At 42.9% G+C, this 23,059-nt stretch overlaps 1 protein-coding gene and 1 long non-coding RNA gene across 2 annotated transcripts in view; both read left to right on the forward strand.

Moving 5' to 3' along the window:
* Positions 1–23,059, forward strand: part of LOC125963120 (uncharacterized) — a 228,868-nt gene that overhangs the window by 79,117 nt on the left and 126,692 nt on the right. The window lies entirely within an intron of this gene.
* VMA21 (vacuolar ATPase assembly factor VMA21) lies at positions 12,026–18,995 on the forward strand. The gene is made up of 3 exons (XM_004284080.4): positions 12,026–12,206; positions 18,058–18,167; positions 18,737–18,995. The coding sequence occupies exons 1-3, from the start codon at positions 12,154–12,156 to the stop codon at positions 18,877–18,879; spliced, it is 306 nt and encodes a 101-aa protein (XP_004284128.1). The 5' UTR covers positions 12,026–12,153; the 3' UTR covers positions 18,880–18,995.

Here is a 23,059-nt window from a genome sequence, read left to right on the forward strand (position 1 = left end):
TAGACTCACAGACATAGAAAACAAACATATGGTTACCAAAGGAGAAAGCGGGGGAGGGATAAATTAGGAGTTTGGGATTAACAGATATACATACTACTATATATAAAATAGATAATCAACAAGGACCTACTGTATAGCACAGGGAACTCTACTCAGTATCTTGTAATAACCTATAATGGAAAAGAATCTGAAAAATTATATATATATATATATATATATATATATGTATATATGTATAACTGAATCACTTTGCTATATACCTGAAACTAAAACAACATTGTAAATCAACTATGTTTATATAAAAATTGAAAAAAAGCGAGGCATTTCTGAAGAAGGGAACGAGGTGAGGGACATGATCTTACCAGATATCAGAGCCATCTTTATAGATCATTGGGGTGCAGAAAGTGGACTATTTGCAAAAATGGTCACAAAGCAACTGATTCTGAAAAAATGAAATTGGATCCCTATCATTCACCACACACAAAAATAAATTCCCTACGGGCTTCCCTGGTGGCGCAATGGTTGAGAGTTCGCCTGCCGATGCAGGGGACACGGGTTCGTGCCCCGGTCCGGGAAGATCCCACATGCCGCCGAGTGGCTGGGCCCGTGAGCCCTGGCCACTGGGCCTGCGCGTCCGGAGCCTGTGCTCCACAACTGGAGAGGCCACAACAGTGAGAGGTCCGCGTACCGCTAAATAAATAAATAAATAAATAAATAAATTCCCTGGGAATTAAAGACTTAAATGTGGGTCTCCAGGTCCAGAAAAGATGGATTAAATGCAGTCCACCCTACTCCTCCCACTAATTGCCATGGACATTAGGGATAAGTATCAGAAGACTGAGAGGTGAAGAACGGAGGGAGGACTGACTAGGGGTCTCAGGATTCAAGGGATGGCCGAGCAGTGAGTTCTCTAGATGTTTGTTTGTTTGTTTTGCCTCATAGCTTAGGTGCTAGCAATTTGCTACAGCAGCCCTAAGAAATTAAAATAGCTCAGCAGTGAGCAGACAGCCTAATTAGAAAATGGGCAAAACTTGAACTGACACTTCACCAAAGAATGGCAAATACGCACATGAAAACATGCTCGACATCATTAGTCATTAGAGAAAAAGCAAATTAAAACAACAATGAGATATCATTACATACCTAACAGAGTGGCTAAAATTTAAAAAAGAAATGACCATGTGGGGCAACTAGACTTCTCATGGTTTGGTGGTGGGAATACAAAACGGTACAGACATTTTGGACAACAGTTTCTTATAAAGTTAAACATACCTTTACCATAAACCCAGCAATCCCACTCTTAAGTATATAATCAAGAGAAATAAAGACATGCCCATTAAAGAAAGCTGTACATGAATATTCATAATAGCTTTATTCATGATTACTAAAAGCTGGAAGCAACCCAAGTGTCCCTCAACCAGTGAATGGATAAACAAATTGAGGTACAGCCATACAATGGAATACTAATTAGCAATAAAAATAATTCTTGATATATAACAATGTGAATGGATCACAGAGAACACTGTTCTAAGTGAACTAAGCTAGACCAAAATTCTGTGTACTCTGTTATTCCATTTATATGATATTCTGGAAAAATGAAAACTGCTGGGATAGAAACCACATCATTGGTTGCCAGGGATCTGATCCGGAGGTGGGAGAAGGCAATTTAACTACAAAGGGCCATGAGAGGACTATTTGGGATAATGGAAAAATTCACTCTCTTGATTATGGTGATAATTACATGACTGTATACATTTATAAAAATGCATAGAAATGTACACTTTAAAAGGATGAATTTTACTGTAAGTAAATTATATTTCAGTAAACAAAAAGACAATTTGAAAATTGGTACAAGCACTATGTTGAAAAAAATCACAATGTAGATCAATGGTTATGGACATTGGAAATTGTCCCTGAATATGTTTAAGTGGGAAAAAACGTTTGCAAAATAGAAATTAATGAAAAAATGACGTGTGTGGTTACATACACCCATCCACCCGTACATACACATGTGCATATATTTATGTATCTGGAAGAAAATACATAAAAATATTTATCGTGGTCATCCATGGGTGTTAGGATCTCTCATTCATTCACTCCCTCTGTGACATGTGGCCTTGGAAAAGACATTTTCCCTCTTTTGCCCTTAATTTTTTCATTAGCAAGGTGACAGAACTGTACTAACATATTTCTGTCTCAGGGCCTTTGTACTTGCTATTCTTCCCTCACTGTTCCCTTTGCCTGGGACATGGCTTGGCTCATAGCCACACAGCAGGAGACGAGCGGTGGGCAAGCGAGCGAGCAAGCGACTGAAGCTTCATCTTTATTTACAGCTGGTACAGGTCCATGGCCTGGGGGTTGGGGACTCCTGTTCTAGCGGGACAAACAGACAATAAGCATAATATGTATATAAGACAATGTTGGGCAGTGATACCTGCCATGAAGAAGATATAAAACAGAGTAAGGACACTGAGAGTGATGGGGGTCTTTGCAGTCCATGACCTGTTAGGAACCGGGTCACACAGCAAGAGGTGAGTGGTGGGTGAGAGAGTGAAGTTTCATCTGTATTTACAGCCTCTCCCCATCATTCGCATCACTGCCTGAGCTTCGTCTCAAGTCAGATCAGCTGCTGCATTAGATTCTCATAGGAGCGCGAAGCCTACTGTGAACTGCGCATGTGAGGGATCTAGGTTGCACCCTCCTCATGAGAATCTAATGCCTGATGATCCGAGGTGAAGCTGAGGCAGTGATGCTAGCTCTGGGGAGCGGCTGAAAATACACATTATCATTAGCAGAGGGGCTTGACTGCACAGAGACCATCATAAATCAATTGCTTGCAGACTCATATCAAAACACTGTCAGTGAGTGGCAAGTGAAAATAAGCTCAGGGCTCCCACTGATTCTGCATTATGGTGAGTTATATAATTATTTCATTATCTATTACAATGTGATAATAACAGAAATGAAGTGCACAATAAATGTAATGTGATTGACTCATCCCCAAACCATCCTCCCTACCCCGGTCCATGGAAAAACTGTCTTCCACGAAACCGGTCCCTGCTGACAAAAAGTTGGGGACTGCTGTGCTAGAATATGAGCTCTGTGAAGAAAGAACTTGTTTGTTTTCTTCACTGCTGTTTCCCAAGCACCGAGAACAATGCAGGCATGTAGTAGGTGCTCAATAAACACTTACTGAATAGTTGGCTGACTACATCTTCCGAGGGATCCTTCTAAAATCTGTCACCTCCTCCAAAATGTTCACGCTCTTAAGGAACTTACAATCCAGTTGCAGGGACACAATCCAAAAGTGAAACGGCTACCACCGGAGTCACCATGAGCAGCACTGAAACAGAAGGAGGGGGAAGAGTTGAGTCAAGAAGCAAAGAGGGGACTTGGAATTGGCAAAGTGACTTTTGAGGATAGCTTTTGTGTGTCTGAGGTGTGGGGATGCCAACGAGGAGGACGCTCGTGATAAATCCTGCCCTCAGAATATGCCTTGATCTTACAACTCTTTCAGGAGTCATTCCTCCAAGAAACACAGAAAACACTCTCTGAATCCTCCACATCCAAAACTTCTGTAGTTCATGCATCACTAAAAATTCAGGACTCGCCCAGTCTGTTCCACCAGCCTTCCCAGGTAAGAGGAAGCCCAGCTCAAGAAAAAAGTGATGCAGTCCCATGGGAGTGGCAAGGCTGCGGCCAAGCTTCCTACTGCAGGCCCTCGTTAGCTAAGATGCTGAAGGGCTTTGGCTCCGCCAGCCGCCTCTGTGCCAGCTGCCAGGGTCATGTTTGCTCCACAGAGGCCCAGCAGCTGCCAGACTTGGCCACAAGTGTTTACCCTGCTGTGCTGGCCGTGGCCCCGGTTCCTTGCCTGCTTCTGTGCCTTCTCTAACTCAGCAGCAACTCAAGGCACTTGGTCTCTAAGAGTTCTCTCTCGAAGGATCACCTCCCCAAAAGATGCTTCTGGGCGCAAGCAACCCTGGGGCCCTTAGTGAGGGTTAGAAAAACTACGAGATGGCCAGCCCCAAGCTGCAGGTTCAAGGTGATGCAGTTACTACACAAGTCTCTCCATGAGGCCCATAATGACCATCATCTCTGAAATTGCAATCCCTACCTGCCTACTCCCAACTTCCCTTACCTGATGTTTATTATTTATCATTATTTATTGTACAGCATTTATCACTTCCTAATGCAATTTCCTTTGTTGTTGTTGCTGTTAATTGTTCATCTCCCTCTACTAGGATTTAAGTTCAATAAGGGCAAAGATTTTCATCGGTTTTGTTCACTGATGTATATACTCACAGTGCCTAAAAGAATTGCTACTGCTTAAATAGAGCTTACTATGCACGAAGCCAGGTTTTAAGCACTCAGTATCAATTAAATCATTTATACTCCTCACAAGAACCTATGAGGAAGGTGCTGATATGTTCCCCATTTTACTGATTAAGCAACTGAGGAACAGAGAAGTTAAGTAACTTGGCCAAGTTCACACAGCTAGTAAGTGACAGAATTGGTATTTGAACCCAGGCTTACTCATAACCGCTAGGGTGCACCACCAAAGAACGAAACCAAACAGCGCCTTGTACGAAGCAGGCACTCCATAAGTGAATGAATGATTGAATCAATGAATGGAACTGTGAAGTGTTCCCCCTCGTGTGGCAAATCTGGTCTTCCATTCCACCACCGCCACCATCACGCATGTCTCTCCCCAGGAAGCTCTCAGGACAATGAAAGCCTATGTGTTTTCTCAACAGCCCTCCTTCCATCCCTCCATCTCAGCATCCCTTCCTCCCCTCCTTTCCTCTGTGCTCAGTACATGGACAATGGGAAGGGAAGTCTGAGTGAGGGAGAGAGACGCGATACCCAGTACACCAGCGCTGATCCAGGAGCAGACTGATGCAAAGCAGATCGAGACGAGTGCCGAAGGAGAGGACATCTCAGATGGTGGGGATGAAGAATGAGGTGTTGACATTGAAAACTGCTTTACTGAAGAGGTGGCATTTGGGCTGAACTATTAAAGATGGGTGGGATTTCAAGATTATCAGTAAGAAGTGCATTCCGAGCCCCCAAGGCTGTTGGAATTGTAAATTGGGGACAGAGGGTTCCACCTTCCACCGAGGGCGGTGGGGTGGGAGAGAGAGAGACTAGGCTTTGTAAGCCGTGCTTGTCAGCGAGGGAAGGGGTGCCCAGGGTCTGCCCCGAGTTGAGGAACAGAGGGACCTGTTCAGTGTTGGCTGACACCCCTCCCGCACAGGGATGACATCTTTCCTTGAGCTTCCAAGTCACACCTGAGGGAGGTACGGGCTCGTGTTCTTGGTCCTGTCACATCACAGGGACCCATAGGGTGACCTTCCGCAACAGGGCCTCCCTCCTCCTTTCTTTTATGCCTCCTCTCCTGCTCTCTCCCATCTGTCCACGCAATCTCATTTCCAGTTCCTGTGTATATCACCATGTTACCTGCAGCCACCTCTGCATCTCATCTGGGCCCCACTGCCTTGCCTGGGTGGTGGCGAAGACTGATCTCTGGACCCACTCTGCCCTCGCCTTGCTGGGCTTGTGGGCAAGCAGGCAAGCAGCAGGCCTCTGGTAGTTTCCAACTATGTGCCACGCCTTGGGCCAGGGAAGCCATTCCCCTCCCCTCAGCCCCGTGGCCAGTGCCTTGGCTTCACCATCTGGGAAATGAAAGGGTTGGATTCTGTGATCTTGAAAGTTCCTTCCAGCTGCAACCTTCTAGGGGAGTATTTGAATGCCCTCCTTTTGAAGCTCCGAGTTCTGTAGGGAAATGATTACCATAAAAATGTTTCCAGGTCGGTGCACTGGCTTCTGTCAGGGCCTCACTGTTTGACAACCACTGTGCAGACTTAAGTGATATTTACACACAAAAATGTTTTACTGTGGGACGCCATCATTACTCCAATGTCAGGGGCCAAGGATAACACCCCATTACAGGCCTTCCCTGTTATATGAAGAAAGAAAGATTCATTCACTCATTCAGCTAAGCCCAACTGTGTACACAAATCTGTAGTAGGTGCTATAAAAAATAGGCCTGATCTCACCAAGGGCTCAGACAACACAAAATCATCCGATCTGGGGAGGAAGGGACTCGTCACCTAAGAGCATCCACCGTCCGCTTCCACCTCCACCCCAGGGGACGAGCCGACCAAGGGGGCAGATGCTTGCGTGCAGAAGCTCTAATAGTCTGACAGGTAGAAAGTGATTCTTGAGAATGAGAGGAAGCAAACTCCCCGTGGCTTCTGCCCTTGGATCAACTTCTCTACCTGCTCCGCTCTGTACTCCCTACTCATTTCATCTCCCTTCCCTGTGAAAGCCCTTCAAACACCTGAAGACAGAGCTCTTCCCGTCCTTTTCTTCCTCAGGCTACATGGCCTGTTCCTGCAGCCATTCCTCAGGTGACGCCAGTGTGCCAGAGGCTTACCACCCACTGTACTGACTCTCTGCTCTCATTCCTCTGAAGCAGCGTCCGGTGTTTCATCCTGGGACTCTTTCTCTTGCGGCAGATCACAAAACTGTCCGTGGAACAAAGAGATGCCTTGGCTCTTAGAAAAGAACGTACGCTCTCAAAAAACAGATGAATCTCCAACTGCCACCTTTCCTCACGTATCCTGGAAAGCTAACTGGACATGCCTTTAGTCCCACCCAGATCTAGTTCAGACATTGACCGATGGGAAAGTGAAGAGACTTGCTCAAGGGCACACAGGAGTTGCAGACAGAGTCACACGCGGCCCCCAGCTCTTTTTGCCCCCAGCCCAGTTCTCTGTCTCCTGTGCCACATCAGGGCTTTGCAGTTTATCCAGTGACTACTACACCTGCTTGGTCATCAGATCCTCATAACAAACCGTCTCCAGATGAAGTAAACGAATGCCCAGAAAGGGATATCGACTTGTGGGTGGTCCCACAGTAAGGAAGTGACAGAGGAACCCAGATTCAAGTCCAGGTCCTTGGCGTCAAGTCTAGTCCTTGCCACCGTAACCCAGTTGTTTCCCCCACTGGCTCTTGTGTGTTGGCCTTGTGGACACAGAGGTGAGATGCCACAGTGACCAATGTGAGGACACACATTTGGCTCTAAAAATCCACCTGGGACAGGACAGAGAAGACCTGCAGGGAGATGATTTGAGGCCCTTGTTGACAGTGAGATGAATGTGTTTCAGCAGTGAAATGTGGTCAGCAACAAGTGTTGGCAAGGTTAATAGGAGGCCACCATCCACAGGCTACCTATGGAGGCAAGAAAAAAATTTTGGCCGTCTTGGGAGGCACTGAGCTCCTCGTTTCTGGAAGGGGAAATAGAGGTGGAATGGCCACTTGGCGGCAGTTCTAGGAAGGATTTCTTTTGTGGTGGTGTGAGCCTCCAATGCCTCACACATTCCCAGAGGCAATGTTTGCTCTAACTTGTCTCGTGGGGCTCAGGGCCTTTTTGAGAGGAAAGATAGGGATGGTGGCTGTCTTGGCCAGGCTCTAGGACAGGTGGAAAGCCAGATGCCAGTGCCATGTGTCCAGATAAAGTATGTGACACCAATGTCAAGGTGGCGCTCCTAAAGGAAATTGGGTGGTGGGTTGCTGCCAGGCTGCCTTCTTAGTGCAGAACTTTCCAGGCAAAAGTTCTTTTAACTATCATTCTCCTGCGGTCAGATCTCAGCCTGACCTGGAATCAGAGGACTGAGCATACAGCTTCTCCAAATCAGGATTTCCAAAAGAGCCGCAGCTATGTGGTGCAAATTTTGGCCTTCTTGGTTGACAGGGCCAGGGATGGACCCACCTGGACAGGCCTCTCCAGGAAGCTGGTTCCTCTCTCACCCCCTCTGACTTCCTCAGGCTTGAAGTACCAATTTGTCCCCCACAAGGGGGTGCTGGACATAATTCCTCACAAGAAAACCTAGATTCTCTGGGGATTAACACAATGAATTGCTCAGAGCCTGGAGGGTGGGAGGCCACGTGGGGAGGCACGAAGCTTGGCCCTGAAATATTTCAAGTGCTCCGGGTCAGCTCTGTACTCTAAGGATTCTTAGTGGAATTGTTTTGGGAACAGATCTTGTAAATTCTTATTCTTCTGGCTTTAATATTCTCAGAGCAGAGTTTAGGGAGCAGGGAAGCAGATAGAGGGTGGGAGGGGGGAAGCCAGAGAGGTGGGCCTAGCAGGATTCTCAGTGCAGCTCTGACTGAGGGCACATGTTCAAGGCAGTAGAGAGATGAGGTAAGGGAGGAGCCAGGATATATAGCCTTAGGGCTCACAGGTGGGGGTGGCTGCAGCAGCTGATGGCTTGATGGCCGGCAGCATTTTCTTGTCCACAGCAAGATCGCAAACTACCACATAGGCCTGAAGTGCCACAGGGGATACTGAAAGGAGAGATGGCACTTGGGAGGTGGCCCAAATGGGGGCAGTGTCACTTCCGGTGGGGACATGGAAGGTTCCGATCCATGACCGGCCTGTTTTGGATATACTACAAAGTGGTCCAAGGTGTTTGTGTTGGGGTGAGGGGAGAGCACACTAGAGAGGTGGGTATCTTGGGGCCACGTGGGGCCAGCCCTGACCTGGGAGCCGAAGGAGCCAGCAAACATATTCTATATAAATGTTTTTAATGAGTTTTGTTAACTGTAGGGTGGAGCTCATTTCTGTTTTCTTCACGGCTTAGTTCTTAAGACGCCACGCTGTGCAAAGATCCCTTCAGAAAGTATGGGTTGGTGTTTCGAGTATGACTGTTCCTCTGCAACCCTATCGCGGGCCACCCAAAGGGGGACTTGAGGGGGAGAGGATGTTATGGTTTCGAGTCAGTAAAGCAAATTGGGGATTGTTGTCAAATTGAACTTTGCGGGAATTCCCTGGCGGTCCAGTGGTTAGGACTCCGTGCTTTCACTGCCACATGGGGGTTCCATCCCTGGTGGGGGAACTAAGATCCCCAAAGCCGCGCACTGCGGCCAAAAACAAAATAAAACAAACAAAAAAATTGTACTTTGGGTGTACACTTTCCATGTCACTGGGTTTATACTACAGAGTATAAAACGATACAGTGGAAAATAATTATTAGAAGAATTAGGAACTATGAATTCTCTAATCCCATCACTGATCCAGTGGATTTGAAGCACGTCATTTCCCAACTTTAGCTCTCACTTTTCTCAACTCAAATGAAAGGGCCTGACCGGCGCTCTTTCAGTTGAGAATCATTTTCTGATTCACAGGGGGAAGACCGGAGGTGCTAGTTCCGGATGCCTCCGTAATGACCACGCCCCCTGACATGCCATTTCATTCCCATGGCAACAGCTCTGTTTGGGCTCCACTGGCCTCTAGCTCTTTAGCAGCTGCTGCAGGTCCGAGGTTTCAGGACTTTGTTCAGGGCCACAGGACTGGCTAATTTCTGTCTTTCTCTTACAGTTTCTGAGTTTATGCTGAAAGTTCTCTCTCCATTTACGGTGAGGTGAGCTCACAGTAAATCCTGGTAGAGTGTAGAACTCAGCAAGAAAAAGAGGTACAGAGGTTTAGTTTATATGAAACACTGATGTGCAAATAATATCAGCCAGGCATTTTGTCCCCCCTCAAATCTCATTTATGAACGGTTCTTGATTGAGTTATCACACAACTGCCCCAGAGGCTGCTAAGGTGCCATCCTAGGAGGCAAGACTTGAGCTACTAGATATATGTGTGACTCCTGAAAAGTCCCTTCCGGACCCGTTTCCTCATCCGTATAAGGAAGACTTTAGAATACTGCTATGGGCTGAATCGTGTGCCCCCTCCATCCCAAGTTCATATGTCAAATTCCTAACCCCCAGTACCTCAGAATGTGACCTTACTTGGAAATAGGGTCATTGTAGTTGTAATTGGTTAAGATAAGGTCATACTGGAGTAGGTTGGGGGGTCCCTAATCCAATATGACTGGTGTCCTTATAAAAAGGAAAACTTTTGATACAGATACAGACACAGGGAGAACGCCATGTGAAGAGAAATACAGACATCAGGGGGATGTGCCTACAAAACAAGGCTCACCAAACATTGCCAGTAAACCACCAGAAGCTGGGGGAGAGGCACAAAACAGGTTCGCCTTCATCACCCTCAGAAAGAACCACACTTGCTGCCACCTTGATCTCAGACTTCTATCCTCCAGAACTATGTGACAATAAATGTCTGTTGTTTAAGCCGCTCACTTTGTGGTATGTTGTTATGGCAGCCCTAGCAAGCTAATACAACTACATCAGTGGTTCCCCATCTTTTCACTACCAAGAATCCCTTTGCTCTTTGTCCTTTTGTGGACTCCATTTATTTAACAGATATTTATTGAGTACCTACTATATGCCAGGCCCTTCTCTAGTCATTGGAGATACACAAAGTCAAAAAGCAAAGATCCCTCCCTCTTGTGTTCATTCTATGTTTTAAAACATTTAGTTGGCCAAGTATAGTAGAGTTTATTTTAGTTTAGTAATAATTTGGGTATTTTCTCATGAGATAACCAGGATTACCTCATCAGTGTGATATAATTAGTGCCAAAAATCAAACGAAGGTGATGTTTTTAAGTAGCTGTTGATCCCTTATGGCAAGTAAATACATTCAATTCATTAGGTTTCTAAAAATATTAAAAATTGTCAGAACCCCCTTTACTACATTTATGGATCCCTAGGGGTTCAAGGGCCTCATCATAAGGCGATTAGCTAGAGCAGGGGTCCTCAAAATTTCCTGGTAAGGGCCAGATAGTAAATACTTTAGGCTTTGTGGCCCATACAGTCTCTGTCACAAACAACTACACAATGCTGCCATTGTAGCATGAAAGGAGCCATAGGCCATACAAAGAATGAGCATGGCTGAGTTCCAATAAAATTTTATTTATGGACACTGAAATCTGAATTTCATGTAGTTTTCTCGTGTGACAAAATGTTATTCTTCTTTTGATTTTTTTTAAAGCATTTGAAAACGGAAAGACCTTTCTTAACGCATGTGTTGTAGAAAAACAGGTGGCAGGCAGGCTGTAGATATTTGGCCGTCTGGCCACAGTTTGCTGACCCATGAGCTTAGATTCTAATTCTGCTCTAGTTCTGGCATTAGGTGGTTCTTATACCCCCAAGGGTCTAGGTGAGGACCTGTGAGGGATTACAAATTTAGTAATTTGAACTCAGACCCGGGCTTCCTGCTCTCCGGTCCGAGGCCCCTAACACCGCTCTAAGCTGCTGGTTTAGTCATGATTTCAGATGTGGTCTTTGTATCCATGTGGTGCAGAAAATAGATGTGCGGTCAGCGGCCCTTTCCAGGCGTTGACCATGTAAGGGCTGTCCTCTTATTAGCAGCCAGTGGCAACCTAATTCTGTCAAGCCTGACCCTAGGCTTACGCACCCTTTTCGTTTATATATCTCTCGGGTTGCGCAGCCCGGGAGGCCCATCTGTCCCTTACTATTTGAGTCCCTGTTGTCTCATTGGCAGCTTTCTGAGCAGCTGCAAAATGTTTTTAACTTTAAGTGGAAGCTGGGATCACCAGCGTCTGGCCTGGAACGGTCTCTCTCAGCAAGGGCTCTTTCAGCTCTGACATTCCCTAGCTTTACGGACTCGGTGAGTGTTAAACTAACTCCTCCCAGCTCGCCACGGCTGGACTTTCACTGGGGGCAATAATTAATGAGGCATTTACTCAAGGACTGGGGAATAATGTGCACTACTTTTTTGTGTTGTTGTCGTCGGAAACTGCTTGGTTGCCTAGCGCCCCAGTCGTCTGCCTGGTCTTCCTTGCTCGCAGATCATCTGTTCCAGTCGCCTCGCAACCACAGCTCGGCGATAGGGGCCGGAACGGGGACGAGGAGTGCTCGCGCGCGCTCAGGGGGCGGCCGCAGCACCGCCCTCTCCGGAGGACCATGCTGCGAGGCAAGTCCCGGCTCAACGTGGAGTGGCTGGGGTACTCGCCCGGCCTGCTCCTGGAGCGCAGGCCTCTCTTGGCAGGGCGCACGCCCCGCAGCCCCTGCCGGTAAGTCACGTGAACGCTCGCGACCGCGCCTGCGCCTGCGCCCGGCGTCACAACGGCGCGCCGCGCCTGCGCGCTGCGGCCCAACGACCGGCACTCGCCGGCACTTCCGGCGCGGTCTGCTTCGACCGGTCTCCCGCGGAGCCGATTAAGCGCGGACGCCGAGCCCAGCTCGCTTCTGAGCGCCTGCTGCGGGCGTGGCGACGCCATGGAGCGTTTTGATAAAGCGGCTCTGAACGCGCTGCAGCCGTGCGACTTCAGGTAGTCCGGGGCGGGGTCGGGCGGGGGCCTCAAGCACGAGGCGGACCGTCCCTGGCTGGGAGCGGGGCAGGAGGGAAGGCCTGGGCCGACCGGGCTGACCTGCGGTGGGTGGGCGTGAGGTCTAGACCCTCGGGGCCGGAGCTGCGGGCTAGAGGAGAGAGGGGAAGTAGGTTGGGACCTGCAGTGTTTGCATGCCCGGCCCCTACCCTTCGCTCGGGAGCAAGGGGCCCGGGGTCTTGGGGGATAGGTAGGGAGGCTTTCAGCTCCTGTTTCTGGCCTAGCACCACTTCTCGCTGTTGTCTATATTGCGGTCTTGCTGTCTGCAGTCTTTTTCCCCACTGCAGGGTGTGCTCCCTGAGGACAGGAACCTGGTCTTCTCCGTCTCCGTCTCCCCCACAGGGCCTGCATCGTCGGGGCTTAATAAATGTTTGCTGTACGCATGAACGAATGGAAGGGAGAAAGGGCTCTCCCTGATTTGAGCCTTCTTCACTTGGGGAGTCAGTCGGATGGGGGCTGGTGGCCGAGTAGAGGGAACCTGAGGAGAGAGCGGGTGGTTCTTGATATCTCACGAGGCAAGAGGATGGGGAGGGGTTTAGCCGCCATTCAGTGTGTGCCAGGCTCAGCTTAGGTGCTTTGTTATACATACATTATCAGAATTAAGAAAGTGCTTAGTTTCCTGATTTTTAAAAACGATGAAGTTGACTCAGAATAAGTGACTTGCCCAAGATCACACGGTTAGGTCACACAATTAGTAAGTGTTAAAGCTGGCAGTTGTCCAAGCCCACTGACTCCAAAGCCCGTGATTTTTGGAGCCCCGTGATCTTTTTCACTCTCACAATGGCAATGTAGGTGTTTATTTTTTTTATTACTGTTTAGTAGTGACGCTACCAACAGGTATTTTTATTAAGTACACTTAGAATACAGTATAGCCCTCCTAGACTGATTCTAGTGTTTCCTAATGGAATTTGCAGTGAAATCTACTTGCAGTGGAAGTCTTGCTTGCCATAAAAGGGAACATGGTAAGCTCTATCTGCTTAGTGTTTGCTGCAGAAGTTTATATGAAGTGGGTAAACTCTAGATGGTTTTAAGAGTGGGGACACAGTAAGGTTCATCCTGAATTATTTGTTTTGTGTGAGGCCAGTTCTAATTCTGAATGTTCTCATTCATTTCTAACAAGTCTCAGTAACACCCGATCAGAGACACATAGGAGAAATCAGTTGAAAGACATCAGTAGCTTTGTTTTAGAATAAATCACCGGTTATACCCAAGCTGGCAAGGAGAAAATGTCCTATAAACACTAGAGGAAGTTTGAAAAACTAGTTCTCAGAAGTTTGTATGCTTAACTTTGTACTTAGTCCTATATTTGTGAGACTGAAAGTCAAATTTTTGGAGCTTAAGGTAAAGAGAGGTGAGAAGGAGTTGGAGATAAGCTACAAATTGTTAAGATATGCTATGTGTAGAGTGCGTGGGGCTAGAAATTAACATGCAGAAAAGATTCTGTTTGTGTGGTGGGGTCATAAGTGATTTTGTGTGCTTTAAAACATTTTTATGGTATTATATCATCTTTTCAATAGTAAACTTTTCTCAAAGCCAGGCCAGATAATAGATGTTCAAGAGATGATCTAAAGAACAGGAGAACCGGTTAACCTTCCCTTTCTCTAGGTTCTCAAGCTTTGTTTCTTTATCAGGTTAGATCTGAATTTTGCACACCAAAAACACATACTTTATTTAATTTATTTATTTATTTAAGTATTTATTTTTTCACACACACACACACACACACACACACTGTATTTTATTTTTACAAGAGATAAATAAACTAACGCCAAGCATTGTAAATGGGTGACCACAACAAAAGCAACAATGATTGCAATTACCAAACACAAAACACACTCACACTATGTCATAATATTGACATTCAGTCCAGGAATCCTCCACTGTTACAGCTCCTTTACTTTGCAGTGAAAATTGATTTGTATATTTTTTGCCTCTGAGTCCTTGTGGGATTTTTTTTTATTCAAACAGAAAGTCACAAAAATTATAATCATCCTCATCAGTTCACTCAGTCCCATGTAATTAATTTTTTTTCATCTTGATCTTTTGTTAGCACTTTTATGAATTCATCAGTTTTCCATTAGAGTTCTGAAAATGCTTATTCATTCAGTTCAGCAGTATAGTCAGTTACCAGAAACCTGTACTTGTCAGTCTTTTCCATGAATTCCTTGAAGATGAAACCCTTTTATAGGAACATTTTTGCAAAAGCATCAGAGTACACCCAGAACTGTCTGTAATGACAAAAGATTTAAAAATGACCACGGTTAAAGATTTGATGAAAGTTCATAATAATGCAATTGACAAGGAAGTTTAGTTACCTTTGAGATATACATTTTAAAGTAATAACTAGAATTATGACTTATAACATTATACAAGAACATACAAGATTTTTAGAAATTTCATGTAATGTCTGAAACATTTATATTAACATATTTCCCTACAAATAACCCAAAGAAAGTTTAGTATTAGTTGTTTTTTTGTTTGTTTTTTTTTATATACTGCAGGTTATTAGTCATCAATTTTATACACATCAGTGTATATATGTCAATCCCAATTGCCCAATTCAGCACACCACCATCCGCACACCACCATCCCCACCCCACCGCGGTTTTCCCCCCTTGGCATCCATACGAAAAACACATACTTTAACTCCCCAAAGAAACACCATGAAGGTCAAGTTTTTTGTTGGGGTCCACAAAAGAATTGGCCAAATACCGACTTTATGTATGTATGTATGTATTAATTTTTATACAATTTTTAAAGGGTTATACTCCATACATAGTTATTACAAAATATTGGCTACATTCCCCATGTTGTACAATACATCCTTGTAGCCTATCTACACAATAGTTTGTACCTCCCACTCCCCTTCCCCTGTATTGCGCCTCCCGCCCTCCCCACTGGTAACCACTAGGTTGTTTTGTATATCTGTGAATCTGCTTTTTTGTTATTTTCACTAGTGTGTTGTGGTTTTTAGATTCCATGTGTAAGTGATATCATACAGTCTCTGACTTAGTTCACTTAGCATAATGCCTTCCAAGTCCATCCACGTTGCTGCAAGTGGCAAAATTTTGTTCTTTATGGCTGAGTAGTGTTCCATTATACGTATGTATTGATATGTTTGTGTCTGTGTGTATACGTATATATATCGTATCTCCTTTGTCCATTCATCTGTTGATGGATACTTAGGTTGCTTCTGTATCTTGGTAATTGTAAATAATGCTGCTGCGAACATTGGGGTGCAAGTATCTTTTCAAATTAGTGTTTTTGTTTTCTTTGGATGTGACTTTTTGTATTTTTTATATAGAACTGCAGACACTCATATTATTCATAAAGATTATGCAATAAATTTTTCTAAAATTTTTCTGTTAGGAAACAGTGTAAGGGAGCTTATGTATGTTAGATGAGAATGTATAGCTGAGTGATCACCGAAGTGGTATGTATTAAAAGATGATTCACTGAAGTATGGAAAGAAAATAGTAGAATTTCTACATAAATTAAAAAATTTTTAACCTTATCCCTTTTAGTGTCTGTTTTTGCATGTGTTTTACATTTTAAATAATGCATGAGTAATATGCATATAGATAATTTATTTTAAAAACCATTATGCCTGTATGGGGGTATGTGCTCAGAACTTTTATTTAATGATGGATTGCACAGTCAAAAGAGTTTGTAGACCACTGGTATAAACGTGAAATGTTCCCTTCCTTTGTGGCCTGCCAGAAGCCTCTCCTGTAGTGGTATACACAATTATAAGAACTCCTTTGCCTGGATTGTCTAGGGGTACAGACGAATGTGCAGGACTGCCTAGGACACAAGCTGTCATGTTAAGTGCTGTAACAACAGGCATGAACTAAGTGTGGTTGGATCCCAGAGCGATGAACCGTTCCAGCTGGCATTATCAGGAAAGGTGCCTAGAAGAGAGGTTATCCTGGGGGGACCTTGAAGGCTGGGCTGTATTCTTCCTAGAGATATAGATAAAAACTGGAACCTCTTGCTGAGTATTTCCAGAAAGAATTAAGTTCAAGTGTTGACTCTGAGCATAAAGTTGGACGTGTGTTCAGGTTGTAGGGGAGCGACACTTGCCACCCCGAAATGTCTCTTTGCTATGCAGATTATTTCACACTGAAAACAGTCAAGGCCCAAAAGACTCAGGAAGAAACTTTGACCTTCCCCTTAATTGCCTAAAAAAATTTAGATAGAGGGCCTGTTCCTGGAAGAGAGCTATCACCAGAGATACCTGCAAAGAGTATGGGCCAGGTGTGGGGAAATGGGGCATAGAGACCGGTGTCCACTTTGTGTCCCATAGACTCTGCATGGCCCAGCAAGCACTTGTTTACCAAACATTTGCTTTGCCATCTTCATGTGAATTGCCACCTTCCCCTTTGAAGTCCCCAACCCCTACCCGCAACATCCTCTTTTGTCTTTAGCTGAAGATGGTATTTAAGGCAAGGGTTTCGGCCATTTTGGCGAGTTACTCAGTTCTCCTGGGTCTCTTCCACGTATACATGTTACTCAACTTTGTTTGATATTTCTCCTGTTAATATGTCTCATGTCAATTTAATTCTTAGAACAGCCGGAAGAACCCAGGAGGGTAGAGGAAAATTTCTTCCTCTCTGACAAGGTAGTGTGAGGATGGTTGGATTTAAGGAAAAAAAGACTATCTAAAGGGTAAAAGCTGTAGGGCCTACTGCTTTTAAACGTAACGTATGAGGTGGTATGTATGAGGTATGTGTGTGTCCAGGGTTGCTGGAAGCTTACTATGCTTCACTGTCAGTAGTTGCTCATTTGTGACAGTGCATTAGGACAAATGCTGACGTATATCTACTTATCAGTAAAACAACGTTAAGGAATATTTGAAAGTGGGGAAATAACTTTATTATTGTGTATTAATCTGGAGTCCTTTTTCATGTGCACACATTTATAACATAATTGGAATAGTATACATCGGGGTTCGCGAAGTTTTTCTGGAAAGGGCCAGATAGTAAGTATTTTAGGTTTTGAGGGCCACGTGGTCTGGCGCCACCACTAAGCTCTGCCTCTGTAGCTCCATGAAGTCTTAGGTGATGCGTGGACAAGCGGGTGTGGCTATAATCTTTACATTGCTAATGTTTTAAGTAACAGTTTATCTGACTTGTTTTTCTTTAAGCATATAATTTTAAAAGCTTAATTGCGTTCTTCAGAATCATTTTATTGTATTGTGGAACAAAACTTCCCATTGCATTATTTCCATTGATTTTAAAATAGTCTGGAAGAATAGAATTCACTGAACAAAAAGTGTCTCGATATCAAACTTTTAATGCATCCATGTGTGAAGGCCGTCTAAGTTGTACTGTAGCTACTTAATTACAAAGACATTTGAGTACGTTTCCTTCAGCTGAATTGTTCTAGGCTCCTATTTCTTTGGAGATTCCCAAACCTTGTCTGTACTGTATTCAGCTAGCCACTGATAGGATGCTTTGTGAAGGGACGTTCATTAGTTGTTTTCGGTGTATCTTCTCCCTTGCTACCTCCATTGTGAATTCTGTAAATCGTGTACATTTGCATAGCACTTGGGAGATTACAAACCACTTTTTTGTACTTTATACTTCCTTTCACACTGGGTCTGCTGCTGGATTTCTAGGATCTTCTAATTTTGAGTCCCTGGCACTGCCCCTTCTTCCTCTCGCCACTGCTTTCAAGGCAGGAGCAGTGTTCCCAGCATCTTTTCTGTGGGTATTTATAGCATTTATGGACACAAGAATAGTTGGAAATGGCTGTGCAGGCTCTGATTTTCTCTTTGTTTACTTTATTCCAGAAATGAAAGTTCATTAGCATCCACTCTGAAGACGCTCCTGTTCTTCACAGCTTTAATGATCACTGTACCTATTGGGTTATATTTCACAACTAAATCTTATGTTTTTGAAGGTAATCCTAGACCATAAAACAAGACATTTTCCCCCTTAACTATATTTGAGATTCTGTGCTTTTATGACTTCTTTATATCTTTAAACTGGGTATTCTTAATTTTGCTTCTTCTGTTTTGCTTTTCAAAAATCACGTTGCATGAAATGAACTTTTTCATCACTTGGTTATTTCAGTTTGACATCATACTTGCTTATGGTTTTCTGTGGAATAGCTTGCAGATCCTTTCTTTTAACAGCCCTTTGAGAGCAAGAGTTGCCTGACATGGGAGGAGGAATTTGGGGGAACGTACCTTTGGTGGAAGACATTGGAAGGAAGAGAAAATAAAGCTCCCTTTTTTAATGTCAGAGTCCTTAGATGAAGTGATCAGTTGTGGTTTTCATTCAACATAATGTTCTTCTTGTGTAGAATGTATTCAGATCTTTAAGTGAATACTTGATTTATCACCATGCAAATCATTCCTTTTTAATTGTCTGACTAGTTAAATATATAGCTACTAAAAATTAGTATGCTTTGTTTTTTGTATTTTGATACATTTTGGAATAAAATGGAAACTTTTTTTCTCTCGATAGGCGCCTTTGGGATGTCCAATAGGGACAGCTATTTTTATGCTGCTATTGTTGCAGTGGTCGCTGTCCACGTGGTGCTCGCCCTCTTTGTTTACGTGGCCTGGAATGAAGGCTCAAGGCAGTGGCGTGAAGGCAAACAGGATTAAAGTGAACATCACCTTTTGATAGCATTAAATTGATTTTTTTTAAATGGTAAATGTGTCTGGAGTAAATGATTTTATGGTAAGTGGTAAATGATTTTAATAAAGTGAAAGAACATCAATCTTATGGAATCACGTTTGACTAGTGTAAATTTTGATCCTTCTAAAACAGTGGTTTGTATCAGTTTTAACTGTATGAGCCTCTCATTTGCAAATGAGAATTTGGAAAAGTTAAATTGGTTACAAATACGTATGTGAAATTAGTTACACATTATTCTGGGAGGAATTTGATTATCTTACAACAAAACAATATTTTATAGCATTTCGTCTTTTGGTTGGCTTTGAGTTTTACTCCTCTGGATATATTCAGATGTACATAGTGGAGCAAATCTAAACTTTATTTTTCGCTGGAACACTTTTCCTAACTATCATGAAAATACCACGTCATTGGGTTTTGGGTTGTAAATGCGTATTGGAAATTGCTTAAATTGTGGACACTGGAATTAATCTGAATGTCACTGAGAAATTTTGCATAAAGTGTAATCCCTTGTCAATAGAAATCTTTCATTACATCATTTCATGGGGAAACTAGGTTGAATCACACCCATTCATGTAAAAGGACTGGGTTTATTGAAGAATGCAGACAGCAAAGCAGAGAGAGCTACCTGCCTAGGCACCCAGCCTACTCCCTAAAGGCCCCTTTCAGGCCAGCCTGCTGCTTTCAGACAAACTCTGTAACGATCTGCTTTGCTCTGGTCATTCAACAATGAACTTACTCTTTAATTACAAGGTTGTGTGAACTCCCTTTAAATTTGTTTTTCCTACTTTTTAATAATGTATATGAGTGAATTTACATTTAAATGTGTTCATTTTTGCATAGTTAGGGAGTGTAAACAATCCTGAAAATAGGTTATTTTTATCATCCAGGAAGTATTCTTGGAATTTCTACTCTAGTCTTTTAAGTCAGTGCCGTTATATCCCAGATACATCAATAGATAATGTATCTAAGTTAGATAGTCCTTGAGGTCCTTTCTGATAGAAAAAGACCCTGTGGTTTTACTTTCGTTTCCTTGGTCTGTGTTCTTTCTAGCCACTTGGTACTACTTGTGTGCAATCTAAAAACACACCCCAAAAAAGTGCATATTAAAACAGGAAGAAAATTTAAATTCCCTGTAATGTTGCCACCTGGAGATAACCACTATTTTGGTTTACATCCTGTGCTCATTTCTTAATGCTAGTTTGTTACACACTAAAACTTTGGTTTAAGTTCAAATTCTGCCCATTTTACCTGGCGGCTATTTGCATTTTTTCAGATGAGTGATTATTGGCCGTTTTCTTAAAAAGCACATTCTACCTTTACTTTTTTTTTTAAATAGTAATAGCTTTCATTTATTGAGTCTTTTTTTTAACATCTTTATTGGAGTATAATTGCTTTACAGTGGTGTGTTAGTTTCTGCTTTATAACAAAGTGAATCAGTTATACATATACATATGTTCCCATATCTCCTGCCTCTTGTGTCTCCCTCCCTCCCTCCCTCCCTATCCCACCCCTCCAGGTGGTCACAAAGCACCGAGCTGATCTCCCTGTGCTATGCAGCTGCTTCCCACTACCTATCTATTTTACGTTTGGTAGTGTATATATGTCCATGCCACTCTCTCACTTTGTCCCAGCTTACCCTTCCCCCTCCCCGTATCCTCAAGTCCATTCTCTAGTAGGTTACTCTTTTAACTAGATATTTCATTGTACAAATTTCCTGTCATTGATAATCCCTAATACAACGGCTCTTGCTGTGAGTGTTTGCCATTACTGATTTTGTTTGTTCACCCCTACTTTTGATGTTGTGGAACTGGACTAAAGGAGTAGAGAGGTAGTTAGGCATAAAAGCAAAGAAGGCATTTGTGTTTATTTAATTGTTGAGAAGAAATAAAAGATTATTGTAGGACTCTTTTTTATTCTTGCTTATAGTTAAATGTTATCTACAGTTTAAATGTCTTAAGTAGTTATTCTAAATGTAAAATGTTTTCTTAAAAAGACTACAGTTTTGGTATAAAATTCTACAAATTTAATATGGAATTGTAGGGTACTCCAGATTGAGTCTAGTGTACTGTATGGTAGATTTCTAGATGGTCCCCTCTTTAGATGCCTTGTGGTACTAAAATTTGTCCACCTAATTTCTTTTTCTATAATGTCAAGGTTTTTCTTGTACTTTTGGGATCTTATGCTATTTGTAAAACGTTAATGTCCTGTGTTGGATTGTTTTGCTTGATTTCAGACATTCGCTGAGTAGATAACATGGGTGTGTTTCTGCAAGTATTTAAACCGGGGATTCATGCAAGAGCAGATGTAATTTCCTCTTGGAAAAGGTACCCAGCATTTGAAAGTTAGAATCGGATGCTAAGGTTGATGTTTGGGGTTATTACAATATAGACTTGTTTTCACACCAGTTAATATTTTCTTAGGGTTTTAACTGTTAAGTGAGTAGTTTGCTGCTGTTGAAATAACATGGTATTTGACAAGTAGATTTATTTTTCAAGATGTCTCAGTGATTTCCTCTTGTACAATGTATATACTTCCGGATGTATAGAAAGGAAAGCTACAATTGAGCCCTTATATAAATGTTATAAGGTAGGAATATGTTCACTATTGTTTGAAAACTGATTGTAAGAATAACCTCAATTAGGGAGTGTAACTTGAAGTGTCAGTACAGGCTACTGATTTAACACATGACCTTATTCACCTCACCTCCCATGTTGCCCCCCAGAATATAATCTTTATTCTCATTGTGCTAAAAAATGAAAAGTCTGCTGTAGAATGCATCTGATGTCATTAGCTCTTCAAGTGGATACCATTTTACATATGACAGCAGAATTCAGTTTTGAATTGCTGAAGAAATTGAAACCCTCCATAAAAAAGAAAAAAAAAAACAACCTGCGTTTCATGGGAATATAACAGAAATATACTGTAAGATTATTTTCATCATAAAGGTCTCATCAGCTTTGCCCAAAAAGCAACTGCTTGACTTGTTTGGTGTTTATTTTCTGTTTTTGTATAAATTTTATATATACAGCTAGAGTACCCAAGGAGACCAGTAGAAACAGTTAAACAGATAGGGTGTACCCAAGGAAAGATGAAAGCTGAAGGTACGTGAGACAAAGAATTTATATCCTGTTTTAAATGCATCTAGCGTATATGTCTTGTCTCCAGACAAGTTCATGTTTATTGTTTTATTTATGCTCAAGTGAAGTTGTACATTGTTGGTAGGCCATTTTATAAATGGCTTGCCTATGGTACAAGTTGATTCACGCAGCCTCTGCTCTTCCATTTAAGATAGCGTTTGCAAGAGCTGGCCTGAAGCAGCACGCTCAACAACTTGACAAGATTTCTTTTTCCTTTTTGTAGGGGGAAGGGTCACCTGAGAAAATAAATTATTTTCAGGGACTTTGGGAACCTAACGATAAATATTACGTGTAACCTGTGAACAGATTAAGCCTTTATATATTCATTAAAGTACTCTGGAATTCCTCAACCTAACATCACTCCTGGCCACACTTTCCTTGCCTGTTTTGTTGCTACGTGTGCTTGAAAGTAATATCTGCGTTCCTTTGAAGATGTTCTGTAGGTCATATTTGTCAGTTACAGACTAGTCTTCCTTTTTCTCAAGTTCAGTGAAATCTCACTGAACAGTAATAATAGCAATAGCTAACATCTGCACAGCACCTTACAGTTTGCAGAAAACGTTCACATTTTCTCGTTTTTTTTGCATAGTGAACCTGTTATGAGATTTCTCTTGACCTTGATGCTAAAAGTGTTAGAATCTTTGAAGTCGCTAGAGTCACTGAATATGCTGTAGTCTTGAATAGCGCCCTGACAAGGGGCAGATTTTAGATGCGCTACCTTGAAAGCTGCGTGTGATTATCCAAATGGGGGGCTTGAGTTCTTTACCCACTTGAATCAGATTTACTTTTGTGAGTGATGTTTTTCTAACTTATCTGGATGGATTTTGTATTCATTATATTCTAACCTGTAACTTGTATAAATTTACCGTCTGTTGTCATTAAAAAAGTGTTCGTAATTACACTTAGATGTCTCCTGATTAAATTAATAGTTAAGTTTATTAACCTCTTCATTTTTTTTTACATTTGTTTGCCTCTCTGTTTATACTGTATAGAATATGAATAGAGCTGT

This window comes from Orcinus orca, chromosome X (assembly GCF_937001465.1).
Source record: "Orcinus orca chromosome X, mOrcOrc1.1, whole genome shotgun sequence".
NCBI lineage: Eukaryota > Metazoa > Chordata > Mammalia > Artiodactyla > Delphinidae > Orcinus > Orcinus orca.

Bases quoted from the DNA above. Each gene is read 5' to 3' on its own strand.
- VMA21 (XM_004284080.4), top strand. From the start codon at position 12,154: ATGGAGCGTTTTGATAAAGCGGCTCTGAACGCGCTGCAGCCGTGCGAC. The intron at 12,207-18,057 runs GTAGTCCGGGGC...ACTTTATTCCAG, and splicing joins CTGCAGCCGTGCGACTTCAG to AAATGAAAGTTCATTAGCAT. The intron at 18,168-18,736 runs GTAATCCTAGAC...TTCTCTCGATAG, and splicing joins TAAATCTTATGTTTTTGAAG to GCGCCTTTGGGATGTCCAAT.